We start from the raw sequence: 25,153 nt of genomic DNA, 5'->3' as shown, positions 1-25,153 counted from the left end.
CCGGGAACTAGTACTGCAATACACCTTAAACGGCTCACGAGATCCCATAGGACTGGGTCTCGGCCTGAGTCTCGGCGTTCCTCGTGGCCGACAGCCCCCCCCCCATTTCAGTGGCGAGGAGGATCGGTCTGGGAACGTTACCCGTGCACTCGCTAGAAGGGTAAGTAAGAGGGCCCCCTCCTCTCCTTCCCCGGGATCGTCGGTCCCTCCAGGGTTCTTCCTTTCTGTCCACCATCCCTCCTCTCCAGGGTTGTCACTATGGGGAGGTACACCTTGGCACCTACTGGATGGTTGGGTGGGGGACCAGGCATCCGCAGATCTGCACCCCCTGCGGCGGCCCTCACTAATTTATGCAGCGGCTTTGCGGCCTACCGAGCACTCATTAGAGGGGGCCTTAGTGGATCCCCCCCCCATGAGGGGCCCTAGTGTATTCCCCGTCCCCCCGTGAGAGCCTTTTCAGCTCACGGTGTTGACTTTCGGCCTCGCCGCCACACCTCGCATATTCACAAAGGTAACCACTCCAGAACTGGGCCAACACATCAGTGGGGGATTGCAGTCCTGGGCTGCTTGGACGATCTTCTTTTGCGAGCAGAATCCTCGGCTACCCTGAGGGCTTGACGTAGTTTGCTATACAGACCTCAGTTTTCAGTTGGCTTTTATACTATCTGAAGTCTGCTCCAGCTCCTACCAGAAAATTGCATTATCTGGGCCTGTCTCTGGTTTCTTCCTCTGGAAAACTCCAGAAGTTGCATGCTGCGTTTCAACTACTGTTGTCTTGCAGGTGGGCCTCCCTGCGGTCCTACATGTGGTTGTTGGGCCTGATGGTATCTACCTTTGAGGCGGTTCCATTTGCGCAGTTCCATACAAGCTCCTTTCAAGCGAGATCCTGGCGTAAAGTGCCCAAGGTCTCTGGGCTATCGGATTCGGCTGAGCCAGAAAACTGAGGGTCCCTGGTCTGGTGGCTTCGCTCTCTGGGATTTTCAGCAGGGCACATCCTTTCTCCCCTTGTATTGGTCAGTGGTCACCACCAATGTCAGCATGTCTGGGTGGGAAGGTGTCCTGGGACTGGGTTCTGCTCAGGGTCGGTGGACGCTGGAGGAATCCAGACTGCCCATTGATATCCTGGGACTTTGAGTGATCAGACTATGTAGGGATCATGGACGTCGACTTTGGGGGCTCCTGGTACGGATCCAGTTGGATGATGCCGTGGTGGTGGTCTATGTCAATCACCAGGGCAGAGTGAAGAGTGTTTACAGCCCTGACAGTAGCCAGCATCCTCTGGCCCTCTCCGCTATATGCATTCTAGGAGTGGGAAAATTACAAAAAGGGCAGGCGGTTGCCTCAGTCGGCTAGTGTTGGTCCACAGAGTGGTTCCTTCACCAGGACATGTTTCATCAGAGCAGAACTTGGCCTTGAGTACCATGAAGGGCCAGGTGTCGGCCTTTGCATTTTTTTTTCGGCTTCCCTTGGTCTTGCGCTCCCTGGTGCGTATTCTTAATCAAGTGGTTTGAAATCTGCCTCCAGCGGTACGGTCGCTTCTACCGCCATGGGATCTACTCTGGGTGCATTCGGTTCTACAGGAGCCTCTCGTTGGAAATATTTGGGAGGTTCCTCTGCATGCTCTGTCCCAGAAGGTGGCTTTTTTGGTTGCTATGACCTCTGCTTGCAGAGTGTTGGAACTGTAGGCGTTACCATGTCATACTTATCTGGTGATCCACAAAGATTAAGTGGTTCTTCGGCCTTGTCCATGGTTCCCGCCTCTGATTCCTTTTGACTAAGGATGTTGTATTGCCTTCTCTGTGTCCCAGATCAAAATATCCTAAGGGATTTACCTTACATGGCCTGGATGTGTTGGGGTGATTTGGGTGTATTTGGCAGTCACAGGGCCTTTATGGAGATCAGACTCGGTTTGTGATCACGGACGGGTTAAAAAAAAAAAGGGTCTGCTTCTTCTGCGACCTTTCTTGATGGATCGGACAGACGATGACTCTGGTCTACTCTGTCGGGTTGGGTACCTCATTTCCCCGTTATGGTGCATTTTACTTGGCTGCTTGTTGCTTCTTGGGCCTTCCATCATTAAGCATCAGCTGCGCTGGTTTCACAAAATTCTACAACGTGGATGTGCTGGCATCTGAGGATGATTCTTTTGGCCACAAGGTGTTGCAGGGTGCTGTTTAGAGGGTCTATTCCCTCTTGAAGGGGTATTGTTCAGGTTGGGCTCCAGTTTTTTTCTGTGTTGAGCTCTTGTTACCTGGTTGGCTCTTGTGTTAGCCTTGGGATTTTTCATTGTCCCGCCCCTCATGTTTGGCACTGCTTTGGGATGTCCCTGTGGTTCTGAGTAATGGAACGCTGTGTCTGTCAATGAACGAAAGAGAAAATTTGATTTTTTGACTTGGAGTAAAATTCATTTCTCCGAGTTAATTGACAGACACAGCACCCACCCCTCTAAGGAGTTTTGATGCTTCTGACACTGCTAGTTAATAAAATGAAGGCAGAGACGGGTGTGTATATCACCTAGGATTGCCCATAGGCGTAGCCAAGTCTTTTTTTCTGCCTAGTGTCCTACTCCTGTAGGCAGCGATATTACCCTATGGTTCTGAATAATGGAGCGATGTCTGTCAATGAACGAAAGAGAAATGGATTTTACTGTAAGTCAAAAAATCCCTTTTTTTTTTCTTGGGTTTCCATATACTTTATTACCTAGAATGACAAAATTGTTTTTGAATTGTATTTACAGTGTCCTGTGTGTGACCACCCTAATTCCTGTTTACTCTGAAGTCACTGTAGAGGCTTCAATTAGAACACGGCGCTGATTTCTGAGGCTGTAATTTGTTTGTCACACAAGGCAAAACTTTATCTGGCTGAACTATTGTTTACTAATTAGTGCCTCATTATGGCTAATTGATCCTCTTGCTTACTGCATAGCTCATTTACCACGCTGCTTAATATCCCCCCTCAGGCACATATTTTTCGTTCTCTTACGCTGTCTCTCTGAAATGTGTATGGTGGCCCTCATTACATCATTTAAATTAAAATTTTTGGTTAGCGTGGGGGAGGATTTGCTCTTTTGTCAGTATTTACTGCATTCAGAGATTCTTTTACTTTCTGTCTTGTAAATATGAGACCCCCAAAACAGGATGTGAGGGGAAATCTCTGACAAAGCAACATAGACAAAAGTAAATATGATTTGTTTAAGAAGGAACGTGCTAGAACATCCTTTTATTGTTTGATTTCCTGGTGCAGATTTTCCCTTACTTCCCGTTCCCAAAACAGAAAGAAAAGGGAATCTCTGTAAGGGCTCATTTACAATTGTGGAGCGGTCTGTGGGGGATCATTTTAAGAATGCATTTGAAATGCGTCTGGGAAACGAGACATAGGGCCTCCTCAGCACCTGTCTTACCCTTAGACTAGGTCTCCCTGTGGCTGTTTCATTTAAATTCCCGACCCGACTGCAAGTGTAAGGTTCTAATGATACCCCCAATAGAAGTAAAATCTAATGGGGGCTGTGACCTTTTCACATTATATAAAAAATGCTTTTGCTATACATTCACTTTAGTAAATAAGAACAAAAATGCTGCGTTACCATTCAAAAAAATACTGTCATATAATAGAGTGTATCGCCACTAATGAATAAGTATAATTGTTATTGATCAATAAATAGCCCAATAGATATTAAAATATAACGATGTGACAGCAATTTATAACGGTGAATAAATGTGACTTCCAGCTTTATGTAATCTAGCTTCTTGCCCTCGCCTTCAATGATGAAGTCACGTGGTGCGTGACGCAACACGTAGGGTCGAGCCTGTAGGAGAGTGAACCTGAAGTGATATTATACCAGGAAGAACAGTACCCCTATTTATGCTTGTCGATTTTTTACTAATGTAAGCATTATTTTAGAGAGTAATAAAGCGCATTTTAAACGTGCTACACTATGGGGCTATCCTCTGTCCCTACATGATACACGAGTACCTAATAGTACATGGGCCAAATGTTCTTAAAGGGACCACAGCTACATTACTAAGGAGGAACTTCTGAGTGGACAAGAGCACCTTAGTGAGTGGGAGGTCATACCACAGAGACACCTGGGATCCCGTAAAAGCTAGCTTAATACGATTACACATTTGTGTATGCTACAACATTTAGTTGAGAGCACGGAGGTGATTGGGAATAAGCTTGAAGGTTACATAAAGATAGAAAAAGTCAAATTTAAGTCGCAATGGATCCGGTAAGCGGCAGAGATGACTGGGATATGTCAGGAAGGGGCCGGTGGGCACCTCTCCCGCCGCCGATACAAGTGATCTTGCTGCAAATCTTCCACGGAGGTCACTTATATCCCAAAGCGGACTGCCCACCGTTGAAGAAAATAACAGGGTTTTGTCAGCTATCTGCTGGTGAGTTTGGCCTGATAACATGCACATAAGTTGACACAAAGGGGTTTGAATGGCTATGAAAGGTAACCATCCTCACCTGTGATCTGTTTGGTTGTAATTAGTGTGTGCGGGTAAAAGGTCAATGAGATATCCAAGGAATTGAGAATGCCAATCAGCAGTGTTCAAACTCTAATTAAAAGTGGAAAGTGAGGGATTCTGTTGGAACCAAACCACGGTCAGGTAGGCCAACTAAAATTTTAGCCACAACTGCCAGGAAAATTGTTTGGGATGCAAAGAAAAACCCACAAATAACTTCAGGTGAAATAAAGGACTCTCTGAAAACGTGTTGTGGCTGTTTCAAGATGCAGAATGAGGAGGCACTTGAAGAAAGATGGGCTGCATGTTTGAGTCGCCAGAAGAAAGCCATTACTACGCAAATGCCACAAAGTATCCCACTTAGAATACGCCAAACAGCACAGAGATGGGTCTCAAACCTTCTGGCACAAATTAATTTGGAGTGATAAGACCAAAATTGAGCTTTTTGGCCACAACCATAAACGCTACATTTGGAAAGGAGTCAACAAGGCCTATGATGAAAGGTACACCATTCCTACTGTGAAACATAGAGGTGGATCGCTGATCTTTTGGGGATGTGTGAGCTACAAAAGCACAGGAAATTTGGTCAAAATTGATGGCAAGATGAATGCAGTATGTTATCAAAAAAATACTGGAGGAACATTTGCATTCATCAGCCAGGAAGCTGCTCATGGGACATACTTGGACATTCCAACATGACAATGATCCAAAACACAAGGCCAAGTCCACCTGTCATTGGCTACAGCAGAATAAAGTGAAGGTTCTGGAGTGGCCATCTCAGTCTCCTGACCTCAATATCATTGAGCCACTCTGGAGAGATCTCAGATGTGCAGTTCATGCAAGACAGCCCAAGAATTTACCGGAACTGGAGGCTTTTTCCCAAGAGGAATGGGCAGCTTTACCATCTGAGAAGATAAAGAGCCTCATCCACTAATACCACAAAATACTTCAAGCTGTCATTGATGTTGAGGGGGGGGCAATACATGGGATTAAGAACTGGGGTATGTAAACTTTTGATCAGGGATATTTGTGTCGTTTCTGTCTTCATTATGATTTAAAAATCATAAACACAGTTGATTAATAAAAAAAAATGGCTTTAGCCAAATACTAACCATGAGTGAAAGAAACTTTTTTGTATTATTCATATTCTCTGAAAAATGGCCAAGAAATCATAAATTCTGCCAGGGTATGTAAACTTATGAGCACAACTGTATTCAGAATATAAATGAAAAATAAGCAGGAATCCCTTGCTGTATGCTTGGTTCCCTCCTCTGGTCCATATGTCACTATGGCACAACTGTATACATTGCACTGCTTTGCTGTAACATACGAAGAACCCATTTTCATCGCAAGCAGTCCTTTAGGGTTAAAGTAGGCTGAAGTCAGATTGTTAGCTCTTCTGCCAAGCCTAACATTGAAACACGAGATGCAGGTACACGTCTATACCTGTGGCTCATTATTAACACTGATATTAACACCCCATGAAAGCTCCTGGCTTGGTTGGCACTCCTATATTGTTTCCAGGCACATATTTTTTTGTGTTTCTGCGTTCTCAGGCTGAGTCTGCTCATGGTACTGTGTTTACAAATCTATCCCAATTATCTAAAACTGGCACACGTACATTGCTATAAAAATATGTTGTGTCTGCTTGTTCTAGGCTGGAAACGAAGTCCTCATCCAGAGAATACGAGTTCTCTCTCCAGATGGAGTCAGACGACGAACGGGAAGCCTTAATTATTGATCCCACTCAGAATGTTGTGGTGCGGAAAGTAAGTGTTGTGCTGATGTATAAAACTCTCTGCGTTAGAGCAAAAAATGACGGCTTGACATGATTTAAAGGTATAAAAAAGAAAAATATACAGTTTAAAGCTTTTCAAGTGTTAGCCTACTTATTACCCAGTATTATGGTTACAAATAGAGGCAGTTGGTTGGCATTACTCATTGATTACTCAAGCCTTTTAGGGAATCCAGTACCAAGTCCTCCTAAGTGGAGTGCTCACATTTGTTTCTAGGTATCTCTAGGAGTCTCACTTCTCTTGTTGCAAATGTTGTAGTCCTTCTCCTACTTTGTGCCTAATTGTACAGTAAGTAAACAGACAACACAAAGCTCTCTTCACTGACTGGGGATCTTGCTGGGGTTTTTTTTTTCTGCTAAGGGAAAAAAAACAACAAGATCCTTAGTAAAAGCAGCACATATCACACGTAGCCACACATTTAACCCTTTGATCGCACTAGATGTTAACCCTTCGCAACCAGTGTCATTACAGTGACAGTGCATAGTATTAGCACTGATCACTATATTGATGTCACTATTGATGTCAGTGCAGTTAGTTGCCCCCAAAATAAAATACAGTGTGTGTGTGTGTATAATAACTATATATATATATATATATATATATATATATATATATATATATATATATAATCTCCCATAGTCTGTAGACAGACTACACCCATCAATGTACACCTATTGGGATTTTTTTTTTTAACAGACCTGTAGCAGAATACTTTTTTTTTATTGGATGTGTTTTTAGGCCCATTTCACACTATTGGCCCGCAAATATCCACCTTTCCGTTTTTCAGGCGGATCTGAGCAGGCCATCCATTGACTTGTATGGGCAGGCAGATGTCAGCGGAGATGTGTCACCCACCTGCCACCCAGTCCGACTAGATCCGCTGAAAACGGATCATCTGATATTCCCATAAAGAACAGTGGGGCTCTGACTGTCCGCTTTCATCTGATCTTCCCATAGAGAACAGTGGGGCTCTGACAGGTCCATCCCTGCACAGTGAGCAGACACAGACCTGTCTTCTACCTGCTTAGCGGGGATCAGCAGAGCCATCCCCAGCTGAGTGGATTCGCCCCGTGTGAAAGGGCCCTTAAAGGCAAAATGTTTGTCTTTTTTAATTTATATCACCAAAAATTAAAAAAACCCAGTGGTGATCTAATACAAATGACAGTAAAAGCCTGACATGGGTTTGGTTCTGTGCTTTCATGTTGGATTGTAGGTAGTATTGTCACTTCAGGTCAGATTGTACAGTCTGATATGTCATTTGAAATATTCACATGTTGTCAGACCAATAGAATAAACGCATGAGGAACTAAAGTAAACTCAAAAGAAGAACTCAAGGAATTGGGTTACCTTACACACTCTTGGGCCTACTTGGCACCAACAAATTACCTCTATGTGGCTGATAGTGAATCAGTAATTTACTGTTGTGCTACATAGGGAAGCAGAGTCCTCCTTTAGTGGGTGTACCAGAAATTTCTCCTCTGTGTACTAAATAGAGTCTTACTTTGGCACCTGCGCCACTTACAAGACGACTTGCATTTTATTTACATTAACACATGGCTTCTTCTGGCTGAGGTGGAGAGGCGGGTGGGTGACCTTATGGATCTCCACTGCCGCATCCTGTATCTAACATAGGCTACAACAGTAAATTACTGATTCACCATTGGCCACACGGAGGTGGCATCTGCATAATTCGTTTGAGCCAAGCTGGATAATACTATCCTTGGAGTTGGGAATGGGTAAAATCTCTTTTGATTTTGTCGTTTTTTTCTGATTTGGGAAGATTTTCCTACACTTCCCGTCTCATATGCAACAGGAAGTGAAATAATAATTCTCAAAAGTGCAGGAAAATCCCTTCTGAGACAGTTGTCGCCAGAACAAGAACCTCTATTGGAACATTTTCTCTCAGCTGCCGTTCTTGTGACATTTTGGATTTCCCATATTTTTCTATCGGTCATCAGGACAGATAGGGGGGATGCATTTTCCTGGCACGCGCACAGCAAAAAAAATATGGGAGGTTTTAACACTTGCTCACACTAGCCAAACAACAAAGGTTTAGCTATAGATTTACTTTAAGCTTGGTGAGTGGTGTCACTAGGGGAGGTGTCAACTGGTGTGGTAAAACATGGTGTCACCCCCCGTCTCCAGTATAGTCCTAGTATCTGATATGTAAGTACTCTAGCATAGTCCTAATCACTGATCAGTAAGTACTCCGGTATAGTCCTATGTGTTAACTACGGCAAAATAAGTACTCCAGTACTGTCCCGGTGACTTATTGGGAAAGTACTCTGTATACTCTCGGTAAGTACTCCAGTGTCATGCTTTGTCTGTCAGTCCTGGACAGTCCTCTAGGGCAGTGGTCATCAACCCTGTCCTCAGGGCCCACTAACAGGCCAGGTTTTATGCATTACATTGGGGAGATGCAGAATAGAATACTGCAATCACTGAGCAGCAAATTATATCACCTGTGATGTATTTCAGTTATCTTGAGAACCTGTCCTGTTAGTGGGCCCTGAGGACATTGTTGATGACCACTGCTCTAGGGTTAATATGGGGGTAGTACTAGGAGGGGAGGGGAGGGGACTGGTACTCACAGGACAGGACTAGCTCCCAGAAGGTGGTATGCTGGGTCCGGTCCCTGTGGTGGACGATGTGACGCTTCCATCTGATCCCAAAGTCTCCCGCCTGGCCACTGCATCCCTCAGACACACAACACTGGGCAGGGGCCACATGTCACTAGCTGGGCTGGAAGGGTGGAGCGAAGTGTGTGTGGGCAGAGGCTAACGTTGGGTGAAACCTGGTCAGTGACAAACTGCACAGGGGCGGCGACCCCAAACAGCCCCAGTAAATTATGTAGTTGGTGTCGGTGCACTGTCACGAATGGGGGAGACACACCATCATTGTTGGATATCACTTCCTACTTGATGGTGTCACCTGGGTGCCGTGAGCACCCCCATAGCGACACCACTGAGCTTGGCCTTTCCAAAAGGCGTTAAACTTTCACCAATGGAAGATTCTGGTGCTGTTTTTCACCCTGTCTTCACTCCACCCTCACAGCATTATGTTTTAGTAATGTGCTATTTTTTTGTTCTTTCTTATTCAGTTGTTTAATTTTTTTTCTGATTGTGATACCAAGCCAAAAATTCTGCAAAATGCCCAAATGTTATTTTTTTTTTTTCTAGATCAAAGGTGGAACTCTTTCCATACGGAGATGGCTGCGTGGTCGAAGCATCTATTGCTCAAAGCTTTTGACTTCCAGATCGAAATCTCGCTATGTATTCCTTACCTACCTGGTGGGATTACACATCCTCATCCTTATGTGCCTAGCTGGAGTTCTATAGCAAGGGACAACCCATACAAGCACCAGACTCCATCTTCCCATGCTCTCATAACTTCCTTATGTCAATGAGACTTGTATGTAGAAGACTGTATTAATAATACGTTCATGTCTCCGGCTGAACTGTGCAGCACACTGTGTGTTTATATTGGGCGCCTGAAGCAGAAGAGAAGCACAGAATGACACTGAGTAATAACACTACTGATATGGTTGTAGTGAGTGAGGAGCACAGGAGGAGGACAATGGTGGGTAACGGATTCATTCATTACTTCAGTCATGTTAGGTCTACTAAAAGAGTCAGTCCACCCAAAAATGATCTTTGTTATAAGATGTGGGAAAGCTAAAGCGCAATGCCAACACATGCATAAACACCTATAAGGTATTAGAAGATTATTTATTACAGGTATTTATCTATTACTGACCATTCACATCAGTCCCTGCCCTCAAGGAGCTTAAACTTTTAACATCCCAACGTGCACACATACTAGAGCCAATTTAGACAGGAACAAAATAGCTTGCTAGCATGTCTTGGCGTGTGGGAGGAAACCCATGCATGCATATAGGGAGAGCATGCAAACTTTATGCAGCTAGTGTCCTGACCAGGATTTAGGTCTCAGTGCTGCAAGGCAGAAGTGCTAATCACTAAGACATTCTGCAGCCATGTCAAATTTATGCAAAAGTTTCATATTTTCTATCCATTGCATTTTGGGGGGGGGGTTAGAATATCCCCTTCATCAGGGCTTGGTGAGCTGGAAGAGATTGAGGATGGACTCATGCACCTCCACAACAGGTTATAGCTGTGTGTTCATGTTTGACAAATTCCCCTGGATTTTCTAACCTGCTGACTTAATGTGACCGTCACCTCAAAGGTAACGGTCAACAATAAAATAAAATCTTGGAATGATTCAAACTTATCTCTATCAAATTAAAAATAGAGTCAATCTGCCCTGTTGACGTAAAGGATAAACTCACCTTTAAAAAAAATAAAAATAACGTCCTATTGTCGTCAGCTACGTTCCAGCTGGCTAACACCGTCCTGGCAATTACAATAAGTCTTCTTATGCCATATTTTGTACTTTAAAAAATGTTTTCAATAAAAAGCTATTGAAAGTCAAAAAAAAATTGCACATCTTTTCACAGGTAAAAAATGTGCATTTAATATTTTAATATATATATTTTTTTAAACTTGGAGCCTATAAAGCATTGCCGGCCCAATCAGCAGATCGTGGAAGCCATGCAGGACTCCTTCAGACTTGTCAGTGTATCTGTCTGCTTGTACCTCATACAGGCAGGCAGATACACACTAACAGGAAGAGATCATGAACTACCAGGGCGCCATTGAGCGCTTTGGTAGTTCATGATCTCTTCCTGTTAGTGTGTATGTGCCTGCCTGTATGAGGTAGGAGCAGACAGATAATTTTGAACTACAAGCGGACAGCTGTAAAGACTGTCAGTACTTGTAGTTTCCCTGTCACAGAACTCTGTAAATGAATGACATGGCTAGGCGGGTGGGTGGACAGAGCCCCACGTGGCTGCGTTTTTTCTTTTTTTTTTTTTTTTTTTTTTTAACTAGTGCCAGCGAGCGTCCGGAGAAGATTTCTGGCTTGCTGTCACTAGAGGGCTGCAGGAGTGGAAACATGTTACATGTTCCCAAAGGTGAACTTATTATTTACTAGAAATGAAAGGTAAAGGTGTCACAGCAATTTAACCACTTCAGCTCCGGAAGGTTTACCTCCCTTCATGACCACGCCATTTTTTGCGATACGGCACTATGTACTTTTAACTCACAATTGCGCAGTCGTGCAATGCTGTACCCAAGTATGTCCCTTTTTCCCTACAAATAGAGCTTTCTTTTGGTGGTATTTGATCACCTCTGCGGTTTTTATTTTTTGCACTATAAACAAAAATTATAAAACGGTTCCTGCTCGGTCCAAAACCTCTAACTAGAGTACTGCTTTACTTGCCAGCTTTTTATATTCCAGGGAGCATAGCTAGGATATATCTGCCCCTGAGTTCCCTGTTCCACCCAACTACAGATTAGGGTAGAGCTGGGAACTTGGGCAAGGAAATGTCTTTTCTGGAGATGTAGGCTGGTGGGTTAGTTGTTCCGCCAGTTTGACACCTTTGACTGAAATATCCATTTTGGGTGGACTGACACTTCAGCACTCCTTTAATCCTTCATGCCCACCCTCCATATTTTGCTGCTGATAAATCCTTGCACTGGCCACTACTGTGTACATAGACCCTTCACTGCAACGTGCAAGCTGTATACTGTATATTTTGGTTGTCTTATAATAAGAGATTATATATTATATTTGCTATAAAAAAAAAAGAAATTGTTTCTCACTGTATAAAGTTTGCTGCTTCTAGAGGATCTATTGAGGATTAAGACTTGAATCAGTGTAAATTGAGTTTCTTTTCTAGAAAGAAGATATTTTATCAGCTCCAATAAGAGATTCGGTAAACTGTTCTTCAGCTTCTTGGTGTGTGGCAGGGAAGCTTCATAAGTGCAATAAATAAAATATAATGCCAGTCTGTTAATGTCTTGTGTTTTCCTATTTTGGCTGCAAGAGAAGGCTGATATACACTGGGTTTAAAGCGGTACAAAGGGTAAAAACTCTACATATACAGGTATATAAAAAATAAATGTGGTTATGTGCTGTACTAAAAATCATAAAACATATTTTAAAGGTATTTTTAAATAGTACAAATAGCTGCTTTACTCATGGCAGCCTCCAGCCATCTATCGGCCTGCAGCTCATCCATAGGAATGAATTGAGCTGCAGCACACAGTAGGAAGAAGACTTGACTGGGATGTTATTCTTTGCAAGGACTGTGTGGCACAAGGACTACATAGTGAAGTTCATGGCAGTGGGGAGAAAGGTAAGTATTAGGTGGGCTGCATTTGGGGTTGGGACTTTAAAAGACTTCACTAGAAGTGAACCCCTTGATGCCGGCTACATATGCGGGTGCTCGACAGGTGGGCCTTAACACAGAGCGGCCGCATATAAACTGTTAAAACAACTTGCCATAATGAGAGCATCCTATGCATTGAGGTGAAAAAACACCCATCAGTCACTGGCCCCCCAGCCCCCCCCCCCCCCCTTGTTTTACTTACCTGAACCACTTCATCTCTTCGGCGGGGACATGCTCTCCCTCTCTCCACAAGGTCCCTGCTCTTAATTAGATAGATTGATAGCAGCACAGCCATTGGCTCCCGCTTCTGTCAATCAAATCCAATGACGCAGGGGGCAGCATTCGTGTCTGTGGATGCAAATGCTGGACTCGGTAGCGCGCCCGCAAGGTAACCCTCTCGACAAAGCGCTTCTCCTAGGTGGTTATCTGACGTGGGGTGGAGCCGCCGGGGGACCCCGGAAGAGGATGTTTGGGGGCCACTCTGTGCAAAACGAGCTGCACAGTGGAGGCAAGTATGACATGTTTGTTATTTTAAAAAAAAACAAAAAAAAAAAACGATCCATTACAATCACTTTAATTAAATTCCAAAATGGCTGGCAATTCCTTTATTGTTAAGGGAACATGTATATTTGTGAAAAAATAGGCTTGTAGCTGGGCTTGCTCAGGTTCACTGGCCCTCTGAGGATATACTTCATGTCTGCTTATACAGTTCATTGATTACATCAATATATTTTAGTTTGTAACAGATGAACACTTTGACCAGACGCACTGAATGATCAGAAAAGCCTTTCAGTCTTATTGTGATATAACCATTCTGTGTGTTTGGTTATTACTCACGTACCGCTGAGCGTGTAATTACGGTGAGCGTGGCATGAGGAGTACTCATTTGCTTAGCTGTCTGCTGGATAAAACATGCGGCACAGTCGAGAGTCATGACTGGAGAAGTCTGAGCGGTGTACCCGGGACGGGCTTCTGTCCTGTAGATGTTCTCCTTCTCAGTTCATTGCCCCTCACTGGCCACAGTCGGGAGAAATTATGTTGTGGAAGATGTGTAAAAACATGTATTGTCATAGTCTGAGAATCCAGCAGAGCCTGGAGGCTTGTCACAGATGCAGAGTAGATCTGCCACATGAAATAAGTCACATAAGGATTTCCAGAACAGCTGACAATTAACTCTTTCAGAGACTTCAAGTGGACCTGGCAGCAGGCACATCTATTTATGTTAAGTGTTTACATGCTAAGTAAATGTGTATATGGAACAATTGCAGGTACAGTAAAACCTTGGATTGAGAGTAACTTGGTTTGAGAGCGTTTTGCAAGACAAGCAAATTTGAATTTTTTAATAAATTTTGACTTGATATACAAGCGATGTCTTGATATGAGTAGTGTCATGTCACAACTGAGTATAAAAAAAGAAGAGAGGCGCCTCTAAGTGTAGTAATATGGTTACATTTAATGAAGGTACAACATTTAGCAACTCACATGGTTGATGATTAAAAGAGGCACGTCTAAGTATGCAGACATCCGGGGTAAAGCTGTCAACATAAACCATCCTCTGCAGCACCGTTGTCAGTCTAAAATCTACCCTGCAGTAGAACGATCTGAAAGCGAGGCTTGGATCGCAGTGTCGAAAGGATGACATTGATGGCAGTGCGGGGGATGGTCTATGTGGACAGCTTTACCCCGGATGCCTGCATACTTAGATTTGCCTGTTTTAATCATCAACCATGTGAGTTGCTAAATGTTGTACCTTCATTAACCACTTTCAGCCCCGGACCATTTTGCTGGCTTAAGACCAGACCACTTTTTGAGATTTGGCACTGCGTCGCTTTAACTGACAATTGCGCGGTCGTGCAACGTGGCTCCCAAACAAAATTGACGCCCTTTTTTTTTTACCACAAATAGAGCTTTCTTTTGATGGTATTTAATCACCCCTGCGGTTTTTATTTTTTGCGCTATAAACAAAAATAGAGGGACAGTTTTGAAAAAAAGCATTATTTTTTACTTTTTGTTATAATAAATATCCCCCAAAAATATATAAAAAAAAAAAAAAATTTTCCCTCAGTTTAGGCCGATACGTATTCTTCTACATATTTTTGGTAAAGAAAAAATGCGCAAAAGTTATAGTGTTTACAAAATAGGGGATAGTTTTATGGCATTTTTTATAAATTTTTTTTTTTTTTTTTTTACTAGTAATGGCAGCGATCAGCGAATTTTTATTGTGACTGCGTCATTATGGCAGACACATCGGGCATTTTTGACACATTTTTTGGACCATTGTCATTTATACAGCAATCAGTGCTATACAAATGCAGTGATTCCTGTGTAAATGACACTGGCAGTGAAGGGGTTAACCAGGGGGTGGCAGTGTAGGGGTTAAGTGTGTCCTAGGGGGCGTGTTACTAACTGTGGGGGGCTGGGCTTTGTGTTAGTGAACACTGATCTCTGCTCCAATCACATGGAGCAGAGATCAGCGTCACTTGTTGCTAGGCAGAACGGGGAGATGCTGTTTACAACAGCATCTCCCTGTTCAGCCACCCAGTGAGACGATCGCGGGTATCCCCGCACCGATCGAGTCCACTGGACCCGCAACCGGACTCACGGGGGTCCGCCGGTGGCGGCGTGCATGCGATGGCAGGGCGGCATATAAAAATGGACGTACCTGTATGCCAATATGCCTGCCTGTGCCATTCTGCCGACGTACAACGGCGTGCGCTGGTCGGGAACTGGTTAAATGTAACCATATTGCTGCACTTAGAGGCGCCTCTCTTCTCTTTTATACACTGTAGCTCCTGCTGGATTTTGCTTCTAATCCCCTTGTGTGGATGGACATTTTATGGTTACGCAACCCATGACATTGCTATAATCATTTTATATGGACTATAAACTGAAGGATTTAGGAATAAATAGTTGTGGAACAAATCATCTGAGTTTCCAATTATTTCCTATGGGGAAATTCGCTTTGATATGAGTGCTTTGGATTACAAGCATGTCTCCAGGACGAGTTATGCTCCCAATCCAAGGTATTACTGTATTTATTACCTGTCACAGAGATCAATACTCTACCTGACAGCGCCTTCACCTGATCTTTTCTTTTCTCCAGAAGGATGGCAACATCATTGTTCATGCACTGTCCGGGGTCAGCATCCGTCTCCTGGACTAGGATCCTGGCCTTTGAGATTACTTAATCATGTAAATTCTGCTGCTAGTGCAAATCTTGGCTGCGATGACAAATAGCTGACACAGGTCGGCAACTAATGCAGCCTCTTACCCTGTGACTTGCTACAATGTTGAAGCCTGATCGTTGGAGGAGAGGAGATTTAGGAAATGTTTTGGCTTGCCTGCAGCAGACTGATGACATCCTGTCACCTTGGACAAAGTCAATAATATTATAATACAGGATTTATAAAGCAATCAATGGTTTTCACAGCACTTTACAAAAGGGAGATGTTACAATTCAATTCAAAACAAGAGGGTTATGAGGGCCCTGCTCACGAGAGCTTGCAATCTAAGAGGGATGGGCAAGTGATACAAAAGGTAGTAAATGTGTGGGGATGAGCCAATGGAGATATTACAGGTTTGACTTTAGGTAGAGGCAGAATAGGTTTCCCTGAAGAGATTGTTTTTTTTAAAGAATCCCCCCAAAGACTAACAGGAAATAGCTGGATGGGTTGGAGTACAGAGTTCCAGAGGGTGGGAAAGGCTCTGGAAAAGTCCTGGAGGTGAAAATAGAGCAGGGGGGGTAGGCAACCTTTCAGAGGCTGATTTATCGGGTGTCAAATCGCATCGCATCACATTGCATAAAGCTTGTCGCCCAAAAAAAAGCTTCTGCTCCTTTTTGGGTGACAAGATTCACGCAATGCAATTTGCTGTATGATTTGTGGCAAAACCACACCACACCACATTTTAGGTAGCATTGAAAATGGTGCCTGAACCTGCATTTTGCGATTGTGGACAGAATTCTGCTGCTATCCCAAAATGCCAAATGTGAATGGAGCCTTAAAGTGGTTGTAAACTCTCCCCCACAACTTTGTCCCATGTAAATCAGCATAAAAAACCCTAATGAACACTGCTTGTAGATATCTTGTTACTTGCTTTGTAATGTTGTAATCATTTTTGTTGTTTAGAATGATGTCACTGAGCATGCCCAGATCTCCCCTGATTTACGGCACACTCTCTATGTGCTTGTCTATCTGTTATCAGGACTTCCTACGGCACACCTCTAAAATCCCAGGAGACTGCAGAATCATTCAGAGCTTCCTCCTACACACCATGTGACATCACATGCAGGGTAAACCTGGCCATTGTAGCAGCTGAAGCTGATGAGACTGACAAAGGCAAACATTAGACAATCGGCACAAGTAAATAATATGAAATAAAACAAGTCAGCTATGAACAGGGAAGCAGGGTTGCCATAGAAACGTATCGAGAAGGAGGCTTGGTTAACAGTACATGAAGTGCTCAATGTAAGGGCGGAAATACACTCCATTGGGGAATCAGAAAACAATACTTAAGATGGAGCTGCCTAACCCCTGGAAACAAGTTTTGTAAAGTTTCTTTAAACCGTAAGTAATATGTGATTTGGGCTGGATTACAGTGGCTATAGTTTGATTATTATAATGAACTAAATGAAAAGAAGCATCAGAGTGGGAGAGTTTACTTCCTCTTTAATAATTATGCTGTGCTATATATTGTTATGTCAAGAATTTGTACATACAGACTTGTAAAGTTACTGAATAATCCACGTTAAGCCTAGGTTCACATCTGTGTGGCTGTGCTTGATGCGTTTTTCAGGAGTGTTTTTAAACCCTTGTTTTTTTAATTTACGTCACAAGGGGTGGGCTCTCCTAGTGACATCATCTGATGGCTATGCTCCATGGCTATCTAAGAGATGGCAGACAGTGGGCAATAACACAACGGCCTTAGAAGAGCAGCGCTTTTTTTGTTTTTAGCGGGTAAGTGGCGGTGAGGAAGAGGCTAGCTCGGGGGCTTCTTTTTTAATAAATTACTTGTCAAAAACCATCTCTTGTTTTCTTTTTTTTTTTTTTTTAACATTTTGCAGCTTTTTGGGGTGAATGGGTAGGGGTACAATGTACCTTATACCCATTCACATAGAGAGGGAGATGAGTTCTGGGGGCCCACTTGTTAAGGGGGGCTTCCAGATTCTGATGAGCCCACCCACCTGCAGACCCTGACAACCACAGCCCAGGGTTGTCGGGAAGAGGCCCTTGTCCCCATCTATGTGGGGGCAATGTGCTTTGGGGGGGGGGGCAGAGCTTCCTTTCCCCTAATGTTGAGGATATTCAGCCTGGTATGGTTAAGGAGTGGCGGGGGGTGCTGGCTCCCAGGCTGCATGGATTTTGGGTGAACACCATGCCATTTTTATATTTTGGGCCCTTCCATATACAGATTTGTTTTGTAGAAATATGGGCATCTCATACACATTCACAATATACTTACTATTCAAAGTTAGAACTAGTAAAACCAGAAAACTATTTGTAAAAGATGTGATTCACAGTATGTTGGCATTGGTACCAAAGGTTCACTGCTTACAGGCTCCAGTACTTTGAGCCACTGATCTGGAAAAAGTATCTATCAGGAGCTCAGACTTTTTGTGCTGCATGCTGGTTCAGGTGAGTATTTAAAATCTTGTAGGTGTCAGCAGTGGAATGCTATGGATTTCTGAGACTGGTACAGTGCATCCGGAAAGTATTCACAGCGCTTCACTTTTTCCACTTTTTGTTATGTTTACAGCCTTAGTCCAAAATGGGTTAAATTATTTATTTTCCTCAAAATTCTACAAACAATACCCCATAATGACAATGGGAAAGAAGTTTGTTTGAAATCTTTACAAATTTATAAAAAAAAAAAAAAAACACATTACACAAGTATTCACAGCCTTTGCCATGACACTCAAAATTGAGCTCAGGTGCTTCCTGTTTCCACTGATCATCTTTGAGATGTTTCTACAACTTGATTGGAGTCCACCTGTGGTAAAGTCAGTTGATTGGACATGATTTGGAAAGGCACACACTTGTCTATATAAGGTCTTACAGTTAACAGTGTATGTCAGAGCACAAACCAAGCCATGAAGTCCAAGGAATTGTCTGTAGACCTCTGAGACAGGATTGTATGGAGGCACAGATCTGGAGAAGGGTACAGAAGAATTTCTGCAGCATTGTAGGTCCCAGTGAGCACAGTGGTCTTCATCATCTGTAATTTGAAGACGTTTGGAACCACCTGGACTCTTCCTAAAGTGGGCTTGAAGGGCATTAGTCAGGGAGGTGACCAAGACCTGATGGTCACTCTGACAGAGCTCCAACATTTCCCTGTGGAGAAAGGAGCTTGGAGTTTTCCAAAAGGCACCTGAAGGACTCTCAGACCATGAGAAACAAAATTCTCTTGTCTGATGAAACAAAGATTGAACTCTTTGGCCTGTATGGCAATCATCATGTCTGAAGGAAACCAGGCACCGTTCATCACCTGGCCAATACCATCCCTACAGTGAAGTGAGGTGGCAGCATCACACTGGGGATGTTTTTCAGCAGCAGGAACTGGGAGACTAGTCAGGGTCGAGGAAAAGATGAATGCAGAAATGTACAAAGATATCCTTTATGAAAACCTGCTCCAGTGCGTTTTGGACCTCAGAGTGGGGCAAAGGTTCATCTTCCAACAGGACAATGACCTTAAGCACACAGCCAAGATAAAGGAGTGGCTATGGGACAACTCTGTGAATGTCTTTGAGTGGCCCAACCAGAGCCCAGACTTGAACCTGGAGAGATCTATAAAATGGTTGTGCACCGACGCTCCCCTAAAAACCTGATTGAGCTTGAGAGGTCCTGCAAAAAAGAATGGGAGAAACTTCCAAACAATAGGTGTGCCAAGCTTGTAGCATCATACTCAAAAAGACTTGAGGGTGTAATTGGTGCCAAATGTGCTTCAATAAAGTATTGAGCAAAGGCTGTGAATACTTATGTGAACAAATGGGAACAGAGGAGCGCCAGACTGAGTGCAGTATAAATCATATATTTAATAAAAACAAGTAGTAACTCACAGGTTAAATTAGAAGAGTTCAGTATGTGGTGAAAATCGCCAGTCCTGGAGTCTCATAAAAGTCTTCCCTTTGCAGCCTGGGGCACTGGTGTGATCTTACAGGGATCCAGAGAATGCTGGGAACCAGGAGGCAGGAAACGAGAAGCAGCTGGTCGTGACTTCACAGGAAATGTGATTATTCACAGTGGCAAGGAATGGTAATGCATTTTGCAGCTACAGCTTCTTCATCAGACCATGCTGTTCACCCCAGTTTTTGTGAATACTTATGTACATGTGATATATATATATATATATTTTTTTTTTTTTTTAATAAATTTGCAAACATTTCAAACAAACTATACCAATATTTGGTATCAGTGAAAGAAACTGTGCCTCAATGTTGGTGACGTTTGAAAGAATAGTGCTCCATCATTGATGTTAGTGTGAGGAATACTGCCTTATCATTAATGTCAGTGGCAGGATTTATGCCTCACTGTTGGTGTCGGTAGGAGGAATAGTGCCCAAGGACCGGATAAAGGCCTTGGGCCATAGTTTGGAGACCACTGCTTTAGAGGATGCAAATTCTGGACTGTGGTCTCTCCTTGTACTTCCCATCCACCTGCTTTGCAACCCCTTTCCATAGCCCTCGTTTACCCTCCGCAATAAAGGAACAAAAAGCTCAGCATGGTAAAGCAAAACTAGGACCATAAGGGAAGGGCATAATTGTATTCTCTTTTACTGAAAGTTCATAGTGGGACAATAAACGGGATCATTGGTATAGCAACTGGTCTGGGCGCCCTGTGACGCTCAACCCCAATTGTGATCCCTGTTCGTTCTCAGCTGGATGAAGGGGCATGTGGACAGATTTTCCACCTTTTTGTCTGAAAGTGGAGAATGCCTTTAAATGTCTTTTCTCGAATGTTGTTTAGAAAATGACAGCGCCTGATTGGTTAGGTTAAAGCATATACTTGCACACAGCCGTACTTGTTCCATGACTTCCATTTTTAGCCAGAGCTCGATATAGCAGAAAGCACAGTGTACCGGAGTGAAGGAATACCAGATGTTGGGAAGGTGACATTTTATTATCTTTTAAAAGCTTATATATCAGGCTTTTTTTTCATTGGCAAAGAATTTAATGTAGCAGCTTCTGAGGGGGGAAGGTTCTGACACTATAAAATCTGGAGGAAGGGTGAATAGAGTTCACATCAGATGCATATATGGATATTATTAAAGTATATCTAAACTCAAAACTTTTGGATAGAGTTGGATAAGTTTTAAAGTGGTTGTAAAGGCTTTTTTACCATAATACATAGAATTTAAAAAAAAACTTTGTTGCTGCATTTGTCCCCCTAGCCCACCCTTATACTTACCTGAGCCCAATCTTGATCCATTGATGTGAACAATTGTTTTCTATGTGTCCTTCCAGAGCTAGGCGTTTTTACAATGCAGTAAAATGCCTGTCACTACACTATATGTGAATTCACCCTTAACCACTTGCCCTCAGGAAGATTTACCCCCCTCATGACCAGGCCATTATTTGCGATACGGCACTGCTTTACTTTAACTGACTATTGCACGATCGTGCGATGTTGTACCCAAATAAAATGTATGTGCTTTTTTCACACAAATAGAGCTTTCTTTTAGTGGTATTTGATCACCTCTGTGGTTTTTATTTTTTGCGCTACAAACAAAAAAAGCAATAGTATTTACTTTCTGCTATAAAACATATCCAATAAAACTGAAAAAAAAATCAAATTTCTTCATAAATTTAGACCAATATGTATTCTGCTACATATTTTTGGTAAAATAAAATCCCAATAAGCATATATTGATTGCTTTGCACAAAAGTTATTACATCTACAAACTATGGGATTTATTTTTTATTTTTTTTATACTAGTAATGGCAGTGATCAGCAACTTATAGCAGGACTGTGACATTGCGGTGGACAATCAGTGACTAATACAATGATCAGTGCTAAATAAATTATGCATATGCATAAAATATGACATTGAGTCTGCAGTCACCACAGATCAGCTCCCGCCAGGTCTTCAGCAGCACGCATGCGCGCCCCAGATCCAGAAGTGTTGAATCACTTACTAGGTACATGATCCGGTGTTCTGCCAAGAAGTGTCCGGCCATCGGATAGTGTCCGCCCCGTACTGCGCAGACACAGCACTTGCGCAGTATGGAGGACAAGGAGACGGCGAAAATCTCAGAAGATGAACGGCGCCTGTGCACTTGCTAGCACCTTCTGCCCTGAGGCCAGGTTCAAGCCCCCCATCCAAGTAAACATAGAGGATGTAAAACAGCACTTTGTAACAGGGCCTCTCGTGGGCTCGCTTCACTCGCCACGCTTCGGGCACAGCCTCGCAGCGTTCGGCATATTTTTTATTCTAACTCTATGTCCACTTGGATGGTGGGGCTTGAACCTGGACTGAGGGCAGAAGGTACTATTCATCTTCTGAGACTTTCGGCATCTCCTTGTCCCCCGTACTGCGCAAGCCCTGCGCAATAAGGGGTGGACACTATCCGATGGCTGGACACTTCTTGGCAGAACACCGGATCATGTACCTAGTTCATCTTCAGAGACTTTCGGCGTCTCCTTGTCCCTCCGTACTGCGCAAGCGCAGTACACGGTGGACACTATCCGATGGGGGACAGTATTCTACAAGACACCGGCACAGTAGTGCCACCTTGCCACTGTATAAGTAAGTTATACCGATGACAAGTGGTTCATGTGTCTTGAACTAGTGTCGGCTGTCATAGTGGAAATCCTTTCCACCCCCTCCTCCATTCATAGAAGCTGTATTATAGCTTCCATGAATTTAAGACAATCTGTGAATCGGAGCGGTAGACCTTTCATTCTGTCCTTCATTTTTAGATCAGCTTCTATGAATGTAGGTAGAGGGGCCGGAATAGTTGGCATTCTTGATGAATGTGCCTCCACACCCACAGTGTTGCTGGAATACACGATGAGCTGTGCGTGGAAAGCTCAGTGTACAATCATCAGAAGACTGCAAGCAAGCAGGTCAGTGTGTCCTATTGCAAAAGCAACATAGCATGTCTCTTCTGCAATAGCTACCTGTTAAATTATTATTTTTTTTGAATTGTAGGTTTAGTTCTGCTTTAGTTATAAGTACATCTGCAATTGAATTCAGAGAAAATTTGCCACTCTCTTGTAGGCTGTGTCATATTGTACTATAATATGAGATGTTGCAGGGGGTGTGCCTGTTAGCAATGTCACTTTCACTGCTGTTTCACAAGCCTGCAGCTTGTCAATCATCCAGTGGCCAGGCCTAGTCCCGCCCACTGCTTCTAAGTTTGATGACATTGCATTTGCAGCTGACACCCTCCCACTGTGAGCTGCAGTATCTTGGAGGGGGGAGCGTGTGAGACACAAAGAAAGGGAGATTTGAAAATCCAGGTAAGAAATGTTTTTTGTTGACTTGTGCATCACATTGTAACTAGGATCTGGTACATGTTTAGACTGTCCTATAGAAGTCTTTACTTGGACTTGCTAGAGATTTTTGCTTAACAGGTATAATGTGTATTATTTGGGCTGTCACCATTCTAAGCATTTTGAAGTTTGTAGGAGACGTCCTCCTATTGGAATAAAAATGGAATTTCTGCTCTAACAAGCCATCTTCATATATTGTATTTGTCATGTTTTGGTCTGCCCTGCTCTTTCTGCGATCTATTACACAAGAGATCAGAGCGCGCTGGCAGACGGCATATCCGGAGCAGACAGCCCAGCGCCCGCGTGTTCTAGAACATTTTGCCTTGATTAGGCTAACTGCCTAAATTATTTGATTTCATCTATTTTATGTCCTTCAATAAGAATCAGGCCATTAGAACTTGCAAGTGAAATTCCAGGGGGTCGGAGAATTTGGATATTTCAGTTGTAATAAAATGTTAGCAGGAAAGACTCGCAATCAAATCTAACAAACATTGACCTTTCTTCTCTGCCTTTTTAATTCCATTTAATCAATGAATCAAAGATTAATAATGTTAAAATGTCGGTAGTGGGTATGCTCCATGTATCCTCGACTGTTCATTTTGTCATCGCTGTATATTGTGACTATTGGGGAATGCCCCTTTATGCCTATGGATGTCTTGGTGTGGCTGCACCCCTCTCTGTTCTTCAAAAATTGAATAAATAATGTAAAAAAAATAAAAAAAGATTAAAATGTTTGGATGGATGTTTTGGTCAACTTTTTTCACGAAAGCTGCATGCCAGGCGGATACAGTGTTCAGCATAAATCAGTGCACCTCTTTTGAAAAGTAAGATTTGAATCAATATTTCAATGAACACAAGAACAATTTCCAAAATTTTGACAAAACTGCATTTTATAGAACATTTGTTTAGCTCATTATATCGAAACTAAATACATAGTGTAGGCGTAGGACTTTTAAGGCACAGCATTACTGGTAAAAATAGAATTTATTCAAAATATAGCTAACATTAGACAATTTTAGTCCACATCACAACAAGTTACTATAAAGTACAATTGTATAAAACCAATCGATTGATATTTGCAGTATTGCGTATAGTAGCCTGTACAGCCCAACACATTTCTTGGACAAGGTCCTCTTCATCAGGAGTTATCAATATAGACTTTCTATAAATGCCATCTAAATAGAACGACACATTTTTAATGATTACATCATAATACAACACAATTTCATTTAATACTGTTATACAAGGATGTTCCCTCAAGGATGAAACTGCAAGGGTTCAGATATATATATGTGTTTATGCATATATATGTTTATGCATACATGTCTATGTGTGTATATATGTACACCTGATCCCTTGCAGTTTCATCCTTAAGGGAACATCTTTGTATAACAGTGTTAAACGAAATGTTGTTGTATTATGATATAATCATTAAAAGTGTCATTCTATTAAGATGGCATTTATAGAAAGTCTATATTGATATCTGCTGATGAAGAGGAACTTGCCCAAGAAAGGCGTTGAGCTGTAAAGACTACTATATGCAATACTACAAATATCAATCGATTGCTTTTATACAATTGTATTTTATTGTAACGTGTTGTGATGTGGACTAACATTGTCTAATTTTATCTATATTTTGAATAAATTCTATTTTTACCAGTAATGCTGTGCCTTAAAAGTCCTATGCCCACACTATTTATTTAGTTTTGATATATTAAGTAAGGGATACGGCACAGAAAGTGAACACATTTTTGATCGGATTGTTTAGCTCATTACATAAAAGTAAGGTTAATGATATAACTTAGATTATAAAATCTTCAGTTTTACTCAAATTAGTTGATGCAAAAATAAATACACCCCACGAAAAAAACTACTACATCTAGTATTTTGTATGACCGCCATGATTTATAAGGAGAGCACCAAGGCCTCTAGTCATGGAATGAACAAGTTGGTGAGATTGCAACATCTATCTTTTTCCATTCTTCAACAATGACCTCTTTTAGAGCCTGGATGGAGAGTGATGCTCAACGTGTCTCTTCTGATGTTATGGGTGTTCCCCATAGGTGTTCCCTGATTGGGTTCTGATCAGGAGACATACTTGGCCACTGAATCACTTTCACCCTGTTTCTCTTAAGAAATGCCACTGTG

At 42.6% G+C, this 25,153-nt stretch overlaps 1 protein-coding gene across 4 annotated transcripts in view; it reads left to right on the top strand.

Moving 5' to 3' along the window:
* LOC143940827 (uncharacterized) overlaps positions 1-12,134 on the top strand; it is a 150,522-nt gene extending 138,388 nt beyond the window's left edge. For all 4 annotated transcript variants that reach the window (XM_077462624.1, XM_077462615.1, XM_077462607.1 and 1 more), the window contains exons 28-29: positions 6,127-6,238; positions 9,445-12,134. In XM_077462624.1, coding sequence (XP_077318750.1) covers positions 6,127-6,238; positions 9,445-9,603 — 271 coding nt within the window. In that variant the 3' untranslated portion in view covers positions 9,604-12,134. The remainder of the gene's footprint in view (positions 1-6,126; positions 6,239-9,444) is intronic.
* Positions 12,135-25,153: the final 13,019 nt, after the last annotated feature.

Source organism: Lithobates pipiens, unplaced genomic scaffold (genome assembly GCF_037356315.1).
Source record: "Lithobates pipiens isolate NorthernLeopardFrog02 unplaced genomic scaffold, aLitPip1_a1.2 Scaffold_10, whole genome shotgun sequence".
Lineage (NCBI taxonomy): Eukaryota > Metazoa > Chordata > Amphibia > Anura > Ranidae > Lithobates > Lithobates pipiens.
Note: the sequence above shows the minus strand (reverse complement) of the source record. Positions and strands in the feature narration are given on the sequence as shown.